Here is an 18,841-nt window from a genome sequence, read left to right as displayed (position 1 = left end):
TTAGAGATTGTCATGTTGCCAGACAAACCCAGTTTACCCACAGTAGACACTCTCAGACTCTTGAGTGCTAAAGCCCACCGGTGTAAATAGCTCAAAATCCAAAGCAGGAAACATTTGTTCTGAACTCTATACTGTACTATACTATACTACGCTTGCTATATTACTATATTTTAGCTATAACTACAACTATATTTAAAATGATTCTCAAACAAAAACAGTCATTTGGATTGAAGGTTACTTTCTTTTACATCTCTCAGTAGCCAACAATAATAACAATTCATTTCATAATGAATAGTCTGTCACATCATTGGTGAGTCTGTTTCTGTATCTCCCTCTGTCTTTCCTCCCTCTTCTTCCACAGCAGGGGGAGGAGGGGGTGGTAGGGATGAGGTGTCAGGGGTTGTATTAAGGAGATCTGGGGGAAGTGGAAGGACCAGGGCAGGATGGAGGAGACGGAGGGAAGCCCTGAAACCCTCCCAGGCATCTCTCTCCCCTTCTGTTGCTTTTGCCTGGAGGTGAGAAGGACTGCTGTTTGAAACACGTTTGCTTTACAAATACTGCTGAGAATGCAGAAACAAGCTCACTGGCAAGGGTACACTTCAGTTGGCGGGGGGCTAAAGAACACTTGTTTTGCAGGATAAACCAAGGTTATGCTCTCAAGGCTGGAAAACAATCGTACAGTTGAGTGTTAAATTCATTGGAACAGAGATTAGCCACAGACAGTCTTTGCAGCCAGTTACTGTCTTTCACTGTACACTAATACTACAATACAAATAAGATTAGGCATGTTCTAATTATAGACATAAAGGCTTTACTTAAAGTACAACTTATTCCTTTTTCTCATAATCTTCTTAAAGTTTAACAAATGATGACAGTAATACAGTTCAATACAGAGCAGAATCTTTACTTTGATTCCATATTTGACAAAAAGAATAATCCTAAATATTCAAAAACAAGCATTAAACTATAAAACAATAAACATATGATTATAAAAAGCTGATATAGTTACTCACTCTGACCTGGTGTTGTCTCTTGGCCTCGGCCTCTGCAGCCAGACTCTGCTGTAACTCCACAGGAAAATTGAGCTCGTCTCTGACAGAAAATCAAACACTACCCTGATGAGCAGGAAGATCACAGTGCACAACAAATCTCTGCATTCCTCTTTGCTGTTTATTTGAAAAGATCACTCCATGCAGAGGAAAAATCCTTTGCACATAGAAAGTGGTACATTTTTCAGAAGCACTGCCACCCCTGTGTATTGTACAAATTCTTAATAATGATTTAGATCCTCTTTAGCAGTTTAAAACATCAGCTGTTAATATCAAGTTTTGCTTCTACCTGTAGCTACTGTTTCGCACTAGTGTTCAACAATCATTCGTACAAGGTAGACCAGAATGCATTGTTGACACAGAATGTAATGTGTCACAAATTTAAATAGATGCAGCTGAAGAAAGTTATTACAACAAGTCTTACATATCTGCTCTCTCCACCCTGATGCCCCAGTGGCAAGCAACAGAGTCGACAGCTGTTTGTATCTTTTGTCCGATCTTCCTCCTGTGCAGCAGGATGTGGCTGAATGTGTGTTGGGCGAGAATGTCTCTGACCACTGTCTGGACCAGAGTCTGCAGCACTGTGGTCAGACTGGACAGAGCTGTGCTGCACAAAGCCACATTCTCGATCTGGTAAAAACACACTGCACTCAGCTCCGGCCTCACCAGGTCCTTTGTCACCACCTGGAGACGATCATATGAGGAAAATATCAGTCAGTAGTCTAATATAATCAGTCTCCTGTCACTGTATGGTGATTTAGTTCAATGGGGGGACATTATGTCCTACTTTAATGTAAACATCTGTAAAAGGTACTATAGTGAAAGTGGCTTTTGAAGAACAGTCAGTGACAAATACAGTAAACACTTTTACATGTGGACCTAAATGTCAGCATGTTGTATGTGTCTTTGCTTATTGTTCTGTACCGTGTGAAGAGGAACCTTCAGCATTTTCAGACGGATGTCAACCTTGTGACACACATCAAGGAGTGGGAGGTGGAAGAGAAGTCCTGGAGAAAAGATGGAGAAGGTTTTGATCTAAGAACAGATTTCTTTTTCAGTCTTCAGTCACCAGCCAACCAAAACCCTCAGTAATTCAAATACTGGCACATCCTCAGAAAGTGGCAAGTCAGCTGTTTCAGCACATCCATGATGTAAATAAAATATATTTTTTTTAAATCACAGCTAACAGCATAAAAGATTACAGTAAACGGTAACAACCTGGTCCTCTGGGTCTTCCACGCAGTAGGTGACCCAGTCTGAAGATCACAGCTCTTTCATGCTCCCTCACTACCTGTAAATCAAAATGACGTACATCAGTTAGTCTGTATAAATAGATAGTAATAGTCTCCAACACAAGTAGATCTACTTTTATATAATTATTTTATGCAATAACATGCAGGGTAAGCAGAAAGAATGAGTACACTAACATATTTTTGTTGTGCTAGCTGTAGACTTTAGTACAAGTATATTATTGTAGTGTTTGGTTCATACTTTGACACAGAACCAGATGGAAAGAGGGAGGAAGAGAAGAACCAGAGCCAAGACAAAGACCATCAGCAGCCACTCAAACACTCCCAGGTTCTTGCGTTTCAGACCTGCAGAGATCCACAGTGCTTAATATGAAGCAATTCAACCAAGATACTCAAATAATAGTGACCATTTATCTGTCATTTTTCTTTATTTGTCATTTGTTTTCCAGAATATACCCATATAATTTTACCCAACTGCATATGTACCAGGTTTTACTTCAGGCTTCCACTTACCATCCTCATGCTCTGCTGCTTCTAGAAGTCCCAGGTTTTCCTCCTTGACCTCATCGTCTCTCACGCTGTCTATATCCACCACAGTGGAGTTCACCTTCATTTCTGCCTCCTGCCCCACTGTCACCTCATTTGTCTCTGGCTTCTCCTTCTGTAGCCTCTCTTTCCTCACTAATGCTGTTTCTGGGATCCGGCTTGTCTTAGATTGCCTTTGTCTGTGACTTCTGGGAGGCACCACAGCTTTCCTCTCCCTCTCCTTCCTGGGTGTCATTCTGGATCTTGGAGAGTAGCCGCGATGGACACTGGAGGACTTTTCCATACCATATTCCATTCCAGGAGTGATGGCTGTTGGAATGTTTCTGCTGTATAGGTTGGTGGAGGGTTTTCCTTTTGGGTAAAAGCAGGGAAGAAGGAGAAAATGTGTGACTTCTACTGAGTTGCTTCCTCTGGCTGGAAGTCTGTAACTGTTGACACCTATTGTGGTAATCAGACAGAACACTGCTGGACTGTGGGAGTAGGACAGTAGTGGGAGTGCCACTTACCGCCCTCTCTGTTTTTAATAATCTCACATAAGTAAACCTTTGTAAGTATGACATTCAATATCTGTTGTCAAATTAGGAAACTGATATAAGTATAAAGTCTAAAGAATTGTGCCAGTATCAAGTTTTTGTTTCTCCTTTTAGTTGTTACAACTTGGAAACTAGATTCTGTCACTGAAACCTTAAAATTTCTCTCAAACTCTCATCCTAACATTCATCCTACAAGAGTAATGACGAGATTTTAACAGTCTTTGAGTCAAACCAGTCTCACATTTGGCAGACAACATGGTAGAATACCAACTACAGTAGATACATGTCCCACTAAAATCTGACATCAATGCTTTTGGAAAGTTCACAGAGGCACGTGCCACTCTTTGTGCCATAAATGATGCATAGAACATGATATTTGAGTGCATGTCATATAAAATATATAACATGCAGACATATTGCATGAAAACCTTTATATCCCTAAATCTTTTAATCTGGGTCCATTTCTTTATATTGTGTTTCTTTCCTGGTAAAACCAGTCCCATATGGAAAAGCTTATTGGTGGGAGTGTGTCTTCAGTGGGAATGTGCAGACTCAGGCCTCTCCTTTCCAAAGAGCTGATGTAGTCTTTCTCTGGTTTTACAGGAAAACAATGACAGTATCCTCCCTAATGTAGCTTTAATTAAAGTGAAAATTAATGATGTGGCTCACATGCTCCTCTGCTATGAAAATCTCACAGTTGTGTGCAAAGCCAGGCACTCTGATTAAGACCTGATTAACTGTAATCCCTGACTTAACTGGGGGACAAGTTACTTGTGGTTAATGGACATCAGATGCTCTGGGGAACAAGACACAGTGTTGCCCATAAAGTTGAAATAATTTTCCGCCACATTCCTCTTTTTATTCCCATTTATAATTTCACTTGAAAACATAACCAAAGAATGCCTTAAGAAGGATTGTACTGTTTTATGTAAATCTAGGTTTATAATATTAACGAAACCACAATAACTGCACAATTCTGAATTTATATTTCTGTATCATGAAAACATTAAAACGCCATTTGTTTATAGTGCTCTGATTGTGATACTCATGCTGGTTTTTCCTGAGCTGAACTTTGAACAGTTGGTCATCTTCTGTAATTAACGATCTATGTTCACGGTGCTGCTACGGTAACGTTACCGAGTCGAAATTTAGCAGCTAACTGAAAGAAACTGCTTTGTGTATTTATTTATCTAAAGCTGTATTTGAGGCTTTGTTGAATTTTCGTTGTATTTTGCAGTTTTTTGTTTTTTCTTGCTGCCGCGCTGCTTTGCACCAATGTGTCCGGTGGTGTGCTAGCAGCAGACGAAGACGAGTGGAGCTTGAGAAAGTTCAGACATCGTGGGAGGATGCGGCTAAGATACTGAAGACTTAGGTAAACGGTACGTTCACGATACTTTTGAAGCAAGTTTTACTTAGACAAACCTATTTTGCTTCGTGTCTGCATGTGAAGACACGGTTAGTTTGCATAAAACTGGAAAGTTTCTGTAAGGTGGAGGCTAGCTGAAGTCTTGCTAATTCAGAGCTCAGTCAGGTGCGCTTGGCGGCCATGTGTCTGTCCGGAGCTAAGTAGCGTTCACTGGCTTGTTTTCGGTTCTGTTCACGGTGCATGTGTGTTACCGTGAGACGGTTTATCGACCCTGTAATGTAAGTGACCGTGATGTTTTTTTTTACTTCTGCTTTCTTGAACCTCAGAGCTTTATTTTATTCCAGCAGTAACTCCAAAATGATGCAAGTTTATCACACGGCCGTCGTGATAACAAATGAGGAGAGAGGGTTTAGTGTTTCTGTTCCCCCGGACTGATCTAACTACTGTCAGTCACAATAAACCACACCTATAGTGCCTTGGCAGCCACGTTTTAACGTTTTGCAACAAAACTCAGTTAAATAGCAACAGAAAAGTAACGATATATACATTAGTATGTAATAGTGCCTGCCTGTTTTTGTTTTTTAACATTTGTTCATTCATAGAAATCTGTCTGATAAATAACTTTTTTACACTGACGCCTCTGACTTGGCCATTGAGGAATGCAATGCAAACAATAATTTAAAAACAAACCTCAAAACAATTCTTCAAAATATAAAATAGCATCTTCCTGTATCTCTCTGGCTACAGCCAGTCACTGCATGTTGGCGTTTTGGATTATTACAGTCCTTCAGTACAGTACTTCAAATTTCACAAATCCAAAACACATTTTAGAAACTGTATAGAGCAGATAAAAAAAAAAAAGATCAATAAATAAAAACATAAATATAATGCTGTCTCATAAAGAAGCGGGTTCAACAGTTTCATGAGCAAACCCTCTTGACGAATAAGAGCGTAGTCTTAGAATGATGACTTCTTTATGCATGTACAAGTCTGTGTACATATGTCTGCGGGCTAAATGGACGTTCACATGTGTCATCATATGTTCAAAATACATTTGCAGTCCTCTCTCCAAAGGAGCTTAAAGCCATTTATAATCTTACCATGTCAAATTTACAGCCGATATAAGCTAAAACTGGTCACATTGTGTGGAAAACATTGCATGTTTTTTTTGTATAAAGTATGAAAGCATGAACGCTGACGCAAGTGTTGTGTTCACCAATCAAAGTGCATGCATGGTGCAAGTTTAATGATTTCAAATGGCCAATTTGACGTCATAATCTCAATTGCCAGCCATTTTTATCCATTAAGGATGATTTTAAAAAGACGAACCCAAATTTGACTGTGTGTTAAAAATAATATTTTTGGCTGAGTCATGGCAGTAAATACTCCAGTATTTGTAACGTTATTTTAAACGTTATGGATATGCTCTTGTGTCTTCACTGGTGTTAAAAACCACATGGTTGGGTTTAGGATGTACTGTATGTTTTGCTCCATCTGTCTTTTTGCTGTGCACTCCAGATGTCAGCAGGCAAGATGAACCAGGAAGAAGTTTTGGCAAAGCTGAAGAAGGATGTTCGTTCCTTGCTCATTTCATCTAAGATGGGCTTGGAGCCTGAGCAGCTCATGCGAGACTATGTTGCCATGTTGGGGTATCGCATGCCCCTGAAACTCTTGGGCTTCAGAAACATCATGGATATGGTGAAGGAGATGCCTGATGTGGTGTCACTTAACTTCAGGCCAGATGGCAGCTTATTCTTAAAGGGTAAAGTCCCTTTTGATTATTTGAGCATGTATTCGTATTTTAATACTTTTTCAGTCATTTTTTTTCATGTCTCACCTTTATATGTCCGTCGTCATAGCTGTTGGCACAGAGTCCACACAAACGGTAGAGGAGCTGGTGGCTGATCAGCGCACGTCTAAGACAGACAAGAAGGTCAGGAGGGGAGGTGTCAGCTACTTCTCACCCCGCTACAGTTACCGGTACCCCTCTGTGGTCCTTCCCAGAAGAGGTCGTGCTCCTCCAGCTCTCCCTGCCCAGCTGAGGACACAGCTCCGCACACTGCTCTCCAAGGTATATCCTGAAACAGTTATTTTAACATTCATTGTTTCTCACCAAAATCAGAGGCAGAGTATGGCGTGTATGTGACAGATCTCACACACATTGCAATGGAATAACATCAGTTTGACCCCACAAAGTAATTCATGGTGATGGTAATAAGCTTGACAATGCAGTAGGCATCCCATGATTACATGATGGTATAGCAGTCATGCAGTTGTCGTCACTGCACTAAGCGTGTGTATCCTCCCATAATAAGGTGGACTGTTTGGGCCAGAACCTTACGATCTAAGCCAGTCCTCCTTCCCCTTGAAATGGGACAAATCAAAATGGCAAATCAGTGTTTTAAAGAATTATTGTTTTGTTTTTTTGCAATGCACTCTTCAAAAACTTGTTTGCTAAATCACAGAACTATCATATAGGCCTGACTGACTGTTCTGTATGGGTTTTTCATTTGTTTGTTTATCTAACAAAATCATGCGTCATGATCTGTTACTACAAAATGTTGTCTTGTTTCAAGTAATGATACAGCTGCTTTCCCAGGGTCCACTCCGGTTATCAGACTTGGAGACCTCATTCCTGCGCTGCTTTGGCCGTCCGCTGCATGTCCAAAACTACGGCTTCTACTCCACTGGAGAGATGCTGGAGGCAGCAGCGGACCTGGTCCTGATCCAGCAGGGCAGGCTTGGCTCAGTTTTGACTCTGAGGGAACATATGCTGCCCAGGCCGCTGTTAAGGCCTTTTAGTCCACCAAGGAGGACTGGACCAATAAAGTCAGCGTTGCATACCAATGACAAGTCAGCTTCCAAAGGGCCAGGCATCAGAGCTGAAACACCAACAATATCGCCAGGTGTGTTATTAAGGAGGTGGTAGCCATCAGTTTGTGGAGACACTTGATGCACACATTCCACATTTCACATTTTGAACATCTTCCTACAGTGTGTTTCAAAAAGCAATCAATATCCAATGTTGTCTTTTGGTTGCATATCCACTCTGCTTTTTTGAGATTGGATAACTGTTAATTTTTGAAATATCTTTGTGGTCAACTGAAGTCCAAGGGAGTCCTTTGTCTGCCTTGGGCCCTGTCCCTAAAGAGTCAACGGATGTCAGTAACAAGCCAAAGATGGCTGAGAAGAACCAGGAAGTGGACCTAGAGCTCTGCCAGGATGGTCACTTCTTTCAGAAACGTTTCCTCAAGGTTTGTTCTCATTTAAAACAAAAAAATGTAGGACCTGCACTTACATGATAATGTAAAATGAGGCCAAAGAGACTTTGTTTAAAATTATTCACCTTAAATATAATGGTCTTTGTTCCTTCTACTCAAACTCTGCATACTGGAAGCTGGAAGAGGAGCTTCGCCAGCAAATCGTGGAGAATGGAGTTGCTGGCACTATAAGTCAGGAGCTGAAGGACAAGCTACGAAAGGTTGAACTTCCTGCTTGTTCTAAACAGATGTCTTAGTGTCACTAGTGGCTACAAGCTTGTAATACGATTTGCTTTCATGGCAAGAATGATTTTGGTACAGAAGATAATGAAAACACATGGTTACAAATCTTGTAATGAAAGCCTTCATGTGTTCATGACTTTCTGCAGGTTGTAGGAAAGACCAGTGGGGGATTATCAGTTCATGATCTGCCTGCTGAGTACAAGGTAAAAGAAAATGCAGTGCTTCTGTTCACAGCATCACACAAGCATTTAAGACAAATTAGTCACAGGGCTGGGAGCTTAAGAACTGGATTAAGTCTCTCCTGATCAGCTAAATACAAAAAAACATTCACATTGCTTTTTTTGAGTACCTTAATGATCTAGAAAGTAGCTCCACTCACGTTTTCTTTTTTTTGTTGCTCCTCAGAGGCTTTTCGGTGAGGACTTGCCGCTGCTACAGACTGGTTTTGTCAGCGTCACTGAACTGGTCAGTGCCATGAGTGACACCTTCCACCTGGAACCTGCAGGGCGTGACAATGGACTGCACTGGATAGTCACGGATGTACAGGACAGTGACATTACACAATCAGGTGTGTAAGTGCATATGTTTAAATACCAACTGTTGATATCACCCCAGTTACTTCAATGGCAGGTATTTCATTGTTTTTATATACAAAATCTATACTGGAACTATATTACTGTGAAAATGTTTTTTTTATTAGCATCATCAGACTTAATTGGTTGAAAAATTGTGGAAAATGGACATTGGACATTGATAGTTAATATAATGTTTTACTCTGTACTATCACTGGTTAATGTTGTAAATATAAATTATATGGGTATGAAGGTGCTCTTGAGATTTAAGTATCCCCCTTTCTCCTCCTAGAGTTGTTTATCTGCTGCCAATTTCTCACAAGGGCACCAGTCTGGCTTTGTTTCTGCAATCAATAAATCTTCTAATCAGTGATAGATTGTAATTAATGGCAGTGTGCAAGATATCACAAAAGAAAGCAACCAAGCAAAAACTTTCTTTCTTTCTTTTTTCTACTTTGTAGGCTCAAAGGAGCCTGAGAGTTTTGATAACAGTGTGAAGCAGCCATTTCAGAGCTACCACTTAAATTATGGAGAGTCTCCTTGGGAAGGTGAACTGGAAGGAGACGTTGGTGATCTCGGAGAATATGACGAGAAAGAGAAAAAAGGAGAAAAAACTGAGCTCGAGGCCGGTGACAATTCCAACACCAAATTGGTTCGTCAACATCTTTTCTTTCATGTTAACACTTTACTTGGATTGAAGGACAGTCTTTAAGCGAGAGACTAGAATAAGCAGATGTCAGTGCCGTTATCTGTGTACCTTTATCAACCCTGAAACCTGCCAATAGTTGTTAGAAGTGCTAAAGAATAATAATATAGAGTAACACTGCTACATACCGCTCACCTCTCTCAATTTGCTTTTCATGTGTCCGCTTGTACGTCTGAAATCTGCCCTGTCGCTCAGATGCCTTGCAGCCCTACGGTACCCCTAGATGCCCTGCAAAGTCAACGTCTCCAAAAGCCAACGCGCCATAGTGCTCGAGAGCTGGTAGAAGTCCTGGTGGAACATGTGGAGTCGCCCGAAAATTTCCACATCCGCTTCAGCGAGTGTGAGGGGGCCCGAGCTCTGGAGGACATGATGATAGAGATGAGGTGGTGGACATAAGATAATGTACTAACGCTTCCTGTACCCATTGTGCCAGCTACATTGCAGTGTAATCAGTAATAAAATGCATAATTTGCCTCCGTATTTACCATTTCATCAAGCCTGGCACACAATGAAGCAAAATATACTTTGTCGATGAGCTTGTCGATGATCTTTGAAATGTATTTCCCTAAATGTTTCTCTGAAAATTTGAGATTTTTTTAAGTAAAAAGATAAGAAAAGAAATTGGATGAGGCACCCAACACTCACCTAACACCTAACACAACTGTTATTCAGTCTGCAGTAGTGAAAAGAAAAGGCCAGATCATTGTCTTAATTGTCTGAAAGAAACCATAAAACCAAACACAGTAATGTGAGGTAGAACTGTTTGATGTTTAATAGAAACATTGTTTTTACAAAAATCCAACTATGTCATCAACTTAAAATGAGAGCTTCTTGTAGCTTCTCTATGAGCAATAACATCCGGTTGTTCCTATTTGTTTCTTTTCCTCTCCTCTTACCTCCCCTAGACGATGTTACACCGTTCCTGAGGTGTCAGAGCGATACCGCCTCCCTGAGCGGTTTGTCCGGCGGGGTCAGGTCTGTTGCGTGTCACCCAAAGGAATGTGGTTCTATCGAGTGGTGATCCATCAGATCGTCAGCCCCACTCAGGTCGAGGTGTATTACGTCGACTTTGGTGATTTGACTGTTGTACTGAGTGCCAACCTCAAGTTCCTCAAGTACGGGCATCTCAAACATTTGAACAGTTAAACAGTACAACTAACACTATTGATACGATCAGTGTCTGTGATCTGCAAGGCTCTCTACAACATATCTCTCTGTTTCTCAGGTTGTGTTATTCGATTCTTCCTGCACAAGCTGTTCCTTCATCACTTGCTGGAATTAAACCTACCTCTGTGAGTCCGATGGCATATCTGATGATATATTCACAGTTGCATGGCAAATCCTGCTAAGGTCTGCACAATCTTCTTGTTAATATCACAGTGGTGAGCTGTGTCTGGCATCCATCTTGTTTTAGTACCGTAGACTTTTTTGAATGTTATGTTCCTTCATGCGTCATTATTTGACTGATTGTTCATGTAGTATATATTGTATATTTGTCTTTGGCTTGTAAAACTCACCAACATCAGTATTGGATTATTTTTCTTTCTTCCTGGCCAGCTGTCCCCTTCAGGATTAATAAAAGCACCAAACAATAGTGGAGTACTATATTTTTAAACAAATAAGTACTGAAAGAGTTTTGTACTTTCATCTTGCTACTTGCAGCTGCTCACATTCTTGCTTTTGCATACTGTATGCAATTAAATAAAAATCGCCAAGATGATTGTGTTATGAAATATTCGGGTACCGTTGTGTTTTTTGTTTTAAGAGTGTTGTGGTCATCCTCTTGCAGGGTAGCTGGACTCCTGAGGCGACGGCTTCTTTCCAGAAGCTGTGCTCTGATCGCTCCCTGGTGGGCGCTTTGGATTGTTACATTGGAGATGTGCTGCAGCTCTACCTGTGTGACACACACACTGATAACGACATCTACATACACGCTGTCCTGCTGAGCCAGGGCCACGGGATGGCCTGCAGCCCTGCAGCCAGTGCAGCAGTGAGCCACATACACACAAACTAATTTATTTGTACCGTGGACATGATAAATAGTAGTTTTTAATTGGCTGGCAGCAAATGTTAATGTGGTCATAGCATAAATAAAATACTGAAGTCAGTATTAGAGTGGTTTTGGTTCTGGTACCAGTCTGTGGCAATCATTCTCTGTATGTATTTGTTCATATTTTACAAAGGCTTTAACCTGGACTAGGACATGCAACAATGATAGTATTAAAAATAAATTAGATGTATGCAGCTGTTTGAAAATGCTAAATATATATATTTAAATACATTTGTATCAGACCAGTTTTAGATAGGAACATGTATTTATTTATGCTTATTCCGTGCACCCACATTTAAATAATTTGCATTCTTCCTGTCTTTATTCAGCTTTGTGTCCATGTCAGCCCAGTGAGTCTTTACCTTGGGGAGGGAATAGTTGACCTGCCAGAGGTAGAAGAGGAGACCACTTCTTCTCCCAAGCCAGAAAACATGCTTGAAGAAGCCATGCCAGTTTCACCAAAGGTACTCCAAACACACATGCAAAGAGGAAGTTAAACTTTCAGGTTCCAGTACAGCCAAAGAAACATTAGTGTCCACACTGTGTTACTGGGTTGGGTGTTTGTGGAGAATTTCAGCTTTATGTCGCAGTTGTTTCTTATCTGTGTGTGCTCTCTAGTTGTCTCTTCTCTCCCTCCCTGTCTCACTTTCTCTTTCTCACCCAATTTTTTTAATGTTGCTGTATAGCCTTTATTCTCAGCTGTCCATAGCTCTTATCTTACCAGCCATACTGTCAGTGCTGCAGGCCCACTGCAGCACCACACCACGCAGTAGTCAGTGTACACACTCACATCAAACACATTCATCCACTTGCAGAAATGGGGGTTGCTGTTCAGTGCTACTTAATGTATAGTCCTACTGTTCGGAAGGTCACAGCTGCGTGCTGGCCAATAAATAAGATGACAGCCAATCAGGGTTAGGGCTGTTTAATGGATATTGGATTACAAGATTGTGTCTTTCTTATGTTAATGAGTGGATGGTTGTTAAACTGAACATACAGGAAAGGAGATTTTACAGTGTCACTGCCTGTGACTGCATTAGAAAAGCACCAGAGATTTATTTGTCAAGTGTATTTGCATATTGATTAAAAGTTGGCAAAAAGACAAATAAAAAGTATACTTTTACGTTGGACTGAACAACAACAGCAGAATGATGAAATGATAAAGGGAACAAACTAAGGCAACAGTCAAGCCTCATGAATAACAACAATAGCAATTCCCCCAGTTACAAGAACTCTCAAACTGATTCTGAAATATGCTTGTCTGCTGTATCATGTTTGGGAGTGTTTAGCCCAAAGACTTGAAGCAGATAATCCAGCTCAGACAGTTGTGCTTTCCTAACTGTCTTATTTACAAGTTGTAGAGATGTTGTTCATGAAGATAGTGAAGCTGTGTGTCACTAGTTCTGAAATTAGAAATCAGAAAGATTACACAGACCAGGTGGAGTGTCAGTATGTTCTTTAATCCTCTCTAAAATAAGACATTGATCCCGTCACCATGGAGCTGATATTAAAATTAGATCCTTGATCTCAAATGTAAAGTGCAACGCCATGCTCTATGTAAAATGTCGGTCCAGCTGGCGATTTCAAACCTGTCAGTCTGCGCTCTTTCTTTAACATTATTCATCACATCTTTTTCTATGAAGAAGTTTTTAACCGCACATTGCATCATACTGCTCTGAATAATTACTTTGATTTGAACATTTAATGGATAAGACTGAACCTGGGTTTGACAGATCCTCACAGGATCTCTCCTCCTGTTTATCTTCACAATTTGAATGTTAAACTGAGATCTAAAATGTAGCATCAATGGTGTGGTCTTTGCAATAAATATTTTCTGGTGATGGCAATGGAGGAAAGCATTCATTTATTTTTGATTTGCCATCAGAGGAAACCCTGCAGCTGCTAGAACAGTATCTGAGGTAACATGATCATTAATCTGCTGCAATAAATGAACAGCTTCTATGTAGGCTAGGTTACAGGCCTTTTTATGTTCATTTATGCAATGCCACCCGCTGAAATCATTTACAGTATATTATATTACCAAATGTGCAATATAACACACAGTGCAACTGTATGAAGTATGTAGGTTTATGAACAAATGAATCAATATGCAGTAAGTATAACTTAATACACAGCACAGTGATTGCACAGTATGTGTTCATTAAATATGAATCTAATGGAAACCGGACATTTCTTGGTGTCTCAGGTTGAAGAGGAAGAGCTTCCTGGCCTGGAGTGTATTGAAGACAGTGTGGTTAGCCATCACTACCAGGTATGACCACCTGACGCTGGCTTTGTTCACATCACCGCTGCTGTCATTCCAAGTATTGTCTTGTTTCTGTTGACTTTATTGTATCAGTGTTTATCATAACTTAGCTCTGGAATATAACTCTCAGGGTATTGTGTTTTAGATTGCTGATTCATGCAACTTTTTCCCACTGCGAGCACCTGATGTAAATAAATGATACGTGCGATGGTGCTGTATGGTAGAGATGCACCTAATCACTCTTTTTTTAAAATTGATTAATCCAATATTTAGATTTATCAATAAATAAAATAATCATTTAAATCATCAGTTTTTATAAATATAACAATGAATTTACCCAAGCTTAATATCAAAAGCTTTTCATTAATATTTCAATATTTTATTCAATCATTATCCTGCAGTAGAGAATAATGATAATAGTGATTTAAGATTTATTGTCATATGCACAGTAAAAACACATGCTTTATGCAGAAATTAAATTCTTACTTTGCCCAACTTCCTTTACATAACAGTACCACAACACAATGATAGAAAAATAGTGGCATATTTTAATTAATTACATACATTTCCATATCATTGCTGTGTTATATTAATAATAATAATGTAGACCTAATTTCACTGTACATCAACTGAATGAGGACAAAAAGTTATGATACAAACATATGTGAACAGAAGCTCCTGAAGTGTTTATTGCTGTGTGTTTTTCAGAGTAAGAACACCATGTCCAGTGCTCTGATAAATGAACAAACCCTCAGCTGTGGTGAAATGGCCTGGGCCTTGACCAACAAGTCATCTCTTACCAACTCCTCCAGTCCCACCTTAAGCCCTCTCAGCCCTCCAGATTTGATCTGGACCAAGACACCCCCTGCAAACTGTAAAGCTGATCTTCAAGTGAGAAGACATCAGCTGTTTTTTGTTTCATGAAAACAAAATCACTGTGCATTTATGAACAACAGAAAAACAAAAACTTTACTCTGTTCTCAGATGCTGCTGAGCACGGCTAAACCAGCTCCATCCAGCATTATTTCCAGCTCCTGCCATCCAACACCTGAAGAAGAGAAGCTCCTGCCCAAGGTTGCTGCCCCCTCGCTGGTCAGGGCTCCTCCAATTCTGAAGACTCTGAGCCTCCTCACCCCTGACCTGGGCCAGGGTATGTATACACACATACTGAGGTATCTTTTTGAGAGAAGTGGACAATGTACACATGATTTAAGTGTTAAGATTCAAAGTGAGTAACTGAAACGGCAACAAATAAGTTGCCTTTTTTGATGTAGATGGATAAGCCACTTTAATTCATTTGAAATTGTTGTTGAATGTCAGCTATTTTATTGATTTGTGTTTCTGTAATTGTGTGGCATTACAATTCTGTGCCAGTGTTACAATCAGTAGATCATAGATCAAGTTAAGCAAAATTCTTTGTTGTGTTAGAAAAATATAAACATTTGATTTCACAAAGGGCTTTAATCATTTCTAAGAGTAGTTATCTTTTCCTCCAAATTGTAGAAAGATAACACTGTGGAACCAAAGTCATGATACACACAAAGGCTCCGCTGTCTTGCACACACACTCTAATTTTCTAATAGGATTATGCAATGACCTTCATTAACCTGCACATGTACGCATAGAGAGAGAAAAGCCTTCAGTGAAATTGGACTGTATCCGTGGATACAGAGAGGACATATTGATTTCCATCCTGCTGCTTGCAATGGTGGATGTACCTGCACTGAGAACCTGACACAGATTCAATTAGACCTGTTACCAGAGCTATTTGACCCAACAAGCTGCTTTCATTGCATTGCATTTGTCCTGATATCAGTACACCAGTGCTCCACCGTGCGTCTACTTACACTGTGTTAATGAAAAAAGCTAAGTGGGTCAAGATTTATCTACAAATCGCTTTTTGTGAACTATAGCGTTACAAAGTGCTTTACACAGCTGCACAAATACAGATAAAAATACAAGATAGATACTAAAATTGGTACATGACAGATTAGAGGATATGCTGTTTGGGTGTATGTGTGTGTTCTGAAAACACATGTGACTACAGACTGCAGAAAGTCCAATCCGACAATCTGCTGTGCTGACGATATTCCCTGTGGTAAATAGCAATTCTTCCCCTTCTCACTTGCATCTCCTCTCTGTATTTTGACTCCCAGCATGCCCTGAGACATATGCTGGCTTCCCTCAGAAACCCTGACAATGCAGAAATTTGACTCAAATAAAAAAAAAAAAAAGAATCTTCACAATCACTGGCAAATGCAAAGTCGGCACTTGTCGCGATTCTCTTGTATCTCTCTTGATGCACTGACAGCAGAGTTTGTCTGCTCAGCATATTTATTACATACAAAAGGGTCAGTACTTAGCTTATTGTTGAGCTACTCCTGAGAAAAACACTGTGCTGAATAGTGTTTCATTTATTTATTTTATACTCATGTTTGTTTTGCTATCTGGAAGAAGCCTGGAAGCTTTAGGAGTAACTTGATACCAGCTTATTTAGCTTTTGCTGACCTCCAGTGGTTAAAACTTCTACTTGACTGCTGTAATGTTCAAGTGCATCAATCAAGTGTGGTTGCAGGTCCAGAGCACACATCTGTCCACAGCTCACAGTAGCATTGCAAGACTTTTAGCCTGGGATTTAATAAAATGGCCCATTACGTGTTATGGGGATAGTGTTAAATGATGGAGAAGCTATAGAGGACTTCATCTTCAAACAGTTCTTAGTAGCATAACTGATGCAACACTGATGGTAGATAGAGAAGGAAATCAGTTCAGTTCAAAGATTTATAGTCACTGGTTGTGAAGTTCATTTACATTTTTTCCTAAGCTAAGTGGTTTGAATGCATTTAGTATGTACATCACTAAGTGAACACATCACTGTTCATACAGCACAGTTTCAGACGTCTTCACGTCTTTTAATATGTATTCAACAAGATGGTAGGGTACTGTGAAGCCGAGCTTACACCTGTGTTCTCAGTCACGAGTGAGGAACTCCACTGCTAAAAGCTACATATTTGCTCAGATTACAATGGTGATTCAGTATCTGTTCACTTGTATCTGCACACATCTGTTGACAAATCATAGTCATAGTAATGTCTTTATATTGATTATTAATTGTGTTTTTATTCTGCTGTCCAGGTGTGCCGCTCTATCTGCGAAACTCTGGCATCCCGTTTCCTCTGTTTGGGACCAGGTAGGCCAGCTGGCTGACTGAGTCAAAACACCAACATAGGAATGTTTATTCCTTAGTGCTGAAAACATTTTTATTCTGAGTTAATTTCCATGTCATCTTAATCTATTGTAAATTAGTTCAATTGTATGTTAGACTCTGTTTGTTAGATTGATATCAGTGTAATTGTAGAACTTTCCAGAGAATCAGAAAAAAAAGGCTTTTCTTTTTTAAATCGTTTTGTTCATGTAAAGCATTTTATTTTTTATTTATTTACATTTTCAAAGCCATCAAGTCTGTGATGTGTTATATGGTTTGTTTCCATACTATTGCTGTTCTTGACAAGGTTAAAACATTTTCAAATGCTCTTATGATGAACATTACAGAAACGTGAGTCATGACAAATGTAATTTTATTTTGGAAAATAAATCTTATTTGATAGAATATTTTAGTATTTTAAGTTGTGTCATGCATTTCTTGGTAGTTCAGTGTTTTTCTTCTTCACCTGTGAATTGAATTTCTTGGTAGTTCAGTGTTTTTCTTCTTCACCTGTGAATTGAGTGTTTAGTTTTAAAACAAAGTGCTTTACATGAAGACAAAGGTTGTTTTTCTTTGCCTCATTCTTTAGAGCGTGAAATATTTAAACACTCCTTTTTAAATAATGTGCATGAAAATGATCACAGCTTGAATATTACAAATGTAAATAAAATACATTGTTTATATAATACAAGTACTGTTGGATGCACTAGTATTAGCAACACTAGACTAATGAAAATCACCTCAGAGATGTTGTTTTACACGGGAGGATGCTGTGTGGAACACCATTGTTTATTTTTGGAGTGAAAAAGAGCAGCGTATGACATGCTTCTCTGTTAATACTCATTCATACATATAATATATGAAGTATATTTTAAAATGTTTTCATACTTTGTCTTTTTTGTAGCTGCTAGCAGCATGCTAATGGTGAACATGCTAACATGTGCGAGCATAGTAAAAATACATGTGCCAAACATCACCATGCATGGCATTGGTACTGTGAAATTGTCATAGATGTATTTGGAGATCTGGATACACCTCTGTCACTTGCTGCCACTTTGTCCCAATACTGCAGAGGTAAAATCAATTGTGGACCAGCATTTTACATAGAGGGTAACATTATAAGAGACATCTGCAAAACCTTTGACTGGACAGTTTAAAGTGTAAACAAGGTCAATCATTACTCTTTGTATTGAGTTTTTTATCCATAAAACATTTGTACCCATGTGCAATGAACTGCACAATGCAGAAGTTAGAATACTCTTTGTATTCCACTTTCACTTGGAAATTGGTATACTTATAGACCTTTGACCTTTTAAAAACACTTCTTTCAGTTATAAAATGTTCAGTGTTGTTGCTGCTGTAGTGCCTTTCCTCTTTCCTGGCTCTACTTTCCTTAACAAGGTCGATGTGACCTTCAGCCAGGCCATTAATTCACATTTTGCTTTATCCTGCTGAGTCACTAAAACCTCTTTTGATTTATACAAAACTGTTTTCCTGCATTTGATTTGCATAATGTGGCTCTTCCACTGAGGCTGCATGTGAACAGCTGCACCTTAAAATCGTGTCTGAGGGAATATGAATGACTGAAGAGACGAGATCAACACACAGGAACAATGAATAAAACAAAACACCATCTCTAAACTCAATGACGCTCATTACATAGAGTCAAGGCACATTAGCAGAGCTGACTGAGCTAAAATGTGTTTTCGTTATTTAGACTAAAAATGCTAATGTAATGTATCCTGAAACTGATGGAGAGGCTGGACCTTGAAACTAGAGCTCACTTACCAAAATG

At 39.5% G+C, this 18,841-nt stretch overlaps 2 protein-coding genes across 3 annotated transcripts; one reads left to right on the top strand and one right to left on the bottom strand.

Moving 5' to 3' along the window:
* Positions 1 to 395: 395 nt before the first annotated feature.
* Positions 396 to 4,895, bottom strand: nphs2 (NPHS2 stomatin family member, podocin). The gene is made up of 9 exons (XM_027290476.1): positions 4,801 to 4,895; positions 2,813 to 3,196; positions 2,541 to 2,644; positions 2,268 to 2,340; positions 1,974 to 2,056; positions 1,474 to 1,733; positions 1,014 to 1,092; positions 585 to 662; positions 396 to 509 (listed from the first exon to the last, which is right to left on the bottom strand). Exons 1-8 carry the CDS (start codon positions 4,820 to 4,822, stop codon positions 657 to 659), a joined length of 1,011 nt encoding a protein of 336 aa, XP_027146277.1. The 5' UTR covers positions 4,823 to 4,895; the 3' UTR covers positions 396 to 509; positions 585 to 656.
* On the top strand, positions 4,441 to 17,453 carry tdrd5 (tudor domain containing 5). 2 transcript variants are annotated; one of them, XM_027290474.1, is made up of 18 exons: positions 4,441 to 4,757; positions 6,263 to 6,506; positions 6,604 to 6,815; positions 7,344 to 7,650; positions 7,853 to 7,998; positions 8,142 to 8,225; positions 8,394 to 8,450; positions 8,653 to 8,815; positions 9,281 to 9,471; positions 9,721 to 9,908; positions 10,431 to 10,640; positions 10,751 to 10,817; positions 11,315 to 11,515; positions 11,905 to 12,039; positions 13,782 to 13,847; positions 14,550 to 14,732; positions 14,826 to 14,991; positions 16,977 to 17,453. In XM_027290474.1, the coding sequence occupies exons 2-18, from the start codon at positions 6,263 to 6,265 to the stop codon at positions 17,033 to 17,035; spliced, it is 2,679 nt and encodes an 892-aa protein (XP_027146275.1). In that variant the 5' UTR covers positions 4,441 to 4,757; the 3' UTR covers positions 17,036 to 17,453. The 2 variants fall into 2 exon arrangements, with proteins under 2 accessions (XP_027146275.1, XP_019127894.2); XM_019272349.2 differs by lacking the exon at positions 4,441 to 4,757 and adding an exon at positions 4,911 to 5,022.
* Positions 17,454 to 18,841: the final 1,388 nt, after the last annotated feature.

Source organism: Larimichthys crocea, chromosome XVII (assembly GCF_000972845.2).
Source record: "Larimichthys crocea isolate SSNF chromosome XVII, L_crocea_2.0, whole genome shotgun sequence".
Lineage (NCBI taxonomy): Eukaryota > Metazoa > Chordata > Actinopteri > Sciaenidae > Larimichthys > Larimichthys crocea.
This window is presented reverse-complemented; position numbering and strand designations above follow the sequence as displayed.

Bases quoted from the DNA above. Each gene is read 5' to 3' on its own strand.
- tdrd5 (XM_027290474.1), top strand. From the start codon at position 6,263: ATGTCAGCAGGCAAGATGAACCAGGAAGAAGTTTTGGCAAAGCTGAAG. The intron at 6,507-6,603 runs GTAAAGTCCCTT...CCGTCGTCATAG, and splicing joins TGGCAGCTTATTCTTAAAGG to CTGTTGGCACAGAGTCCACA. The intron at 8,816-9,280 runs GTGTGTAAGTGC...TCTACTTTGTAG, and splicing joins CAGTGACATTACACAATCAG to GCTCAAAGGAGCCTGAGAGT.
- nphs2 (XM_027290476.1), bottom strand. From the start codon at position 4,822: ATGCAGACACGAAGCAAAATAG. The intron at 3,197-4,800 runs GTTTGTCTAAGT...TTTACCCAAAAG, and splicing joins GCAGACACGAAGCAAAATAG to GAAAACCCTCCACCAACCTA. The intron at 1,093-1,473 runs GTAAGACTTGTT...ATTTTCTGTCAG, and splicing joins AGGGTGGAGAGAGCAGATAT to AGACGAGCTCAATTTTCCTG.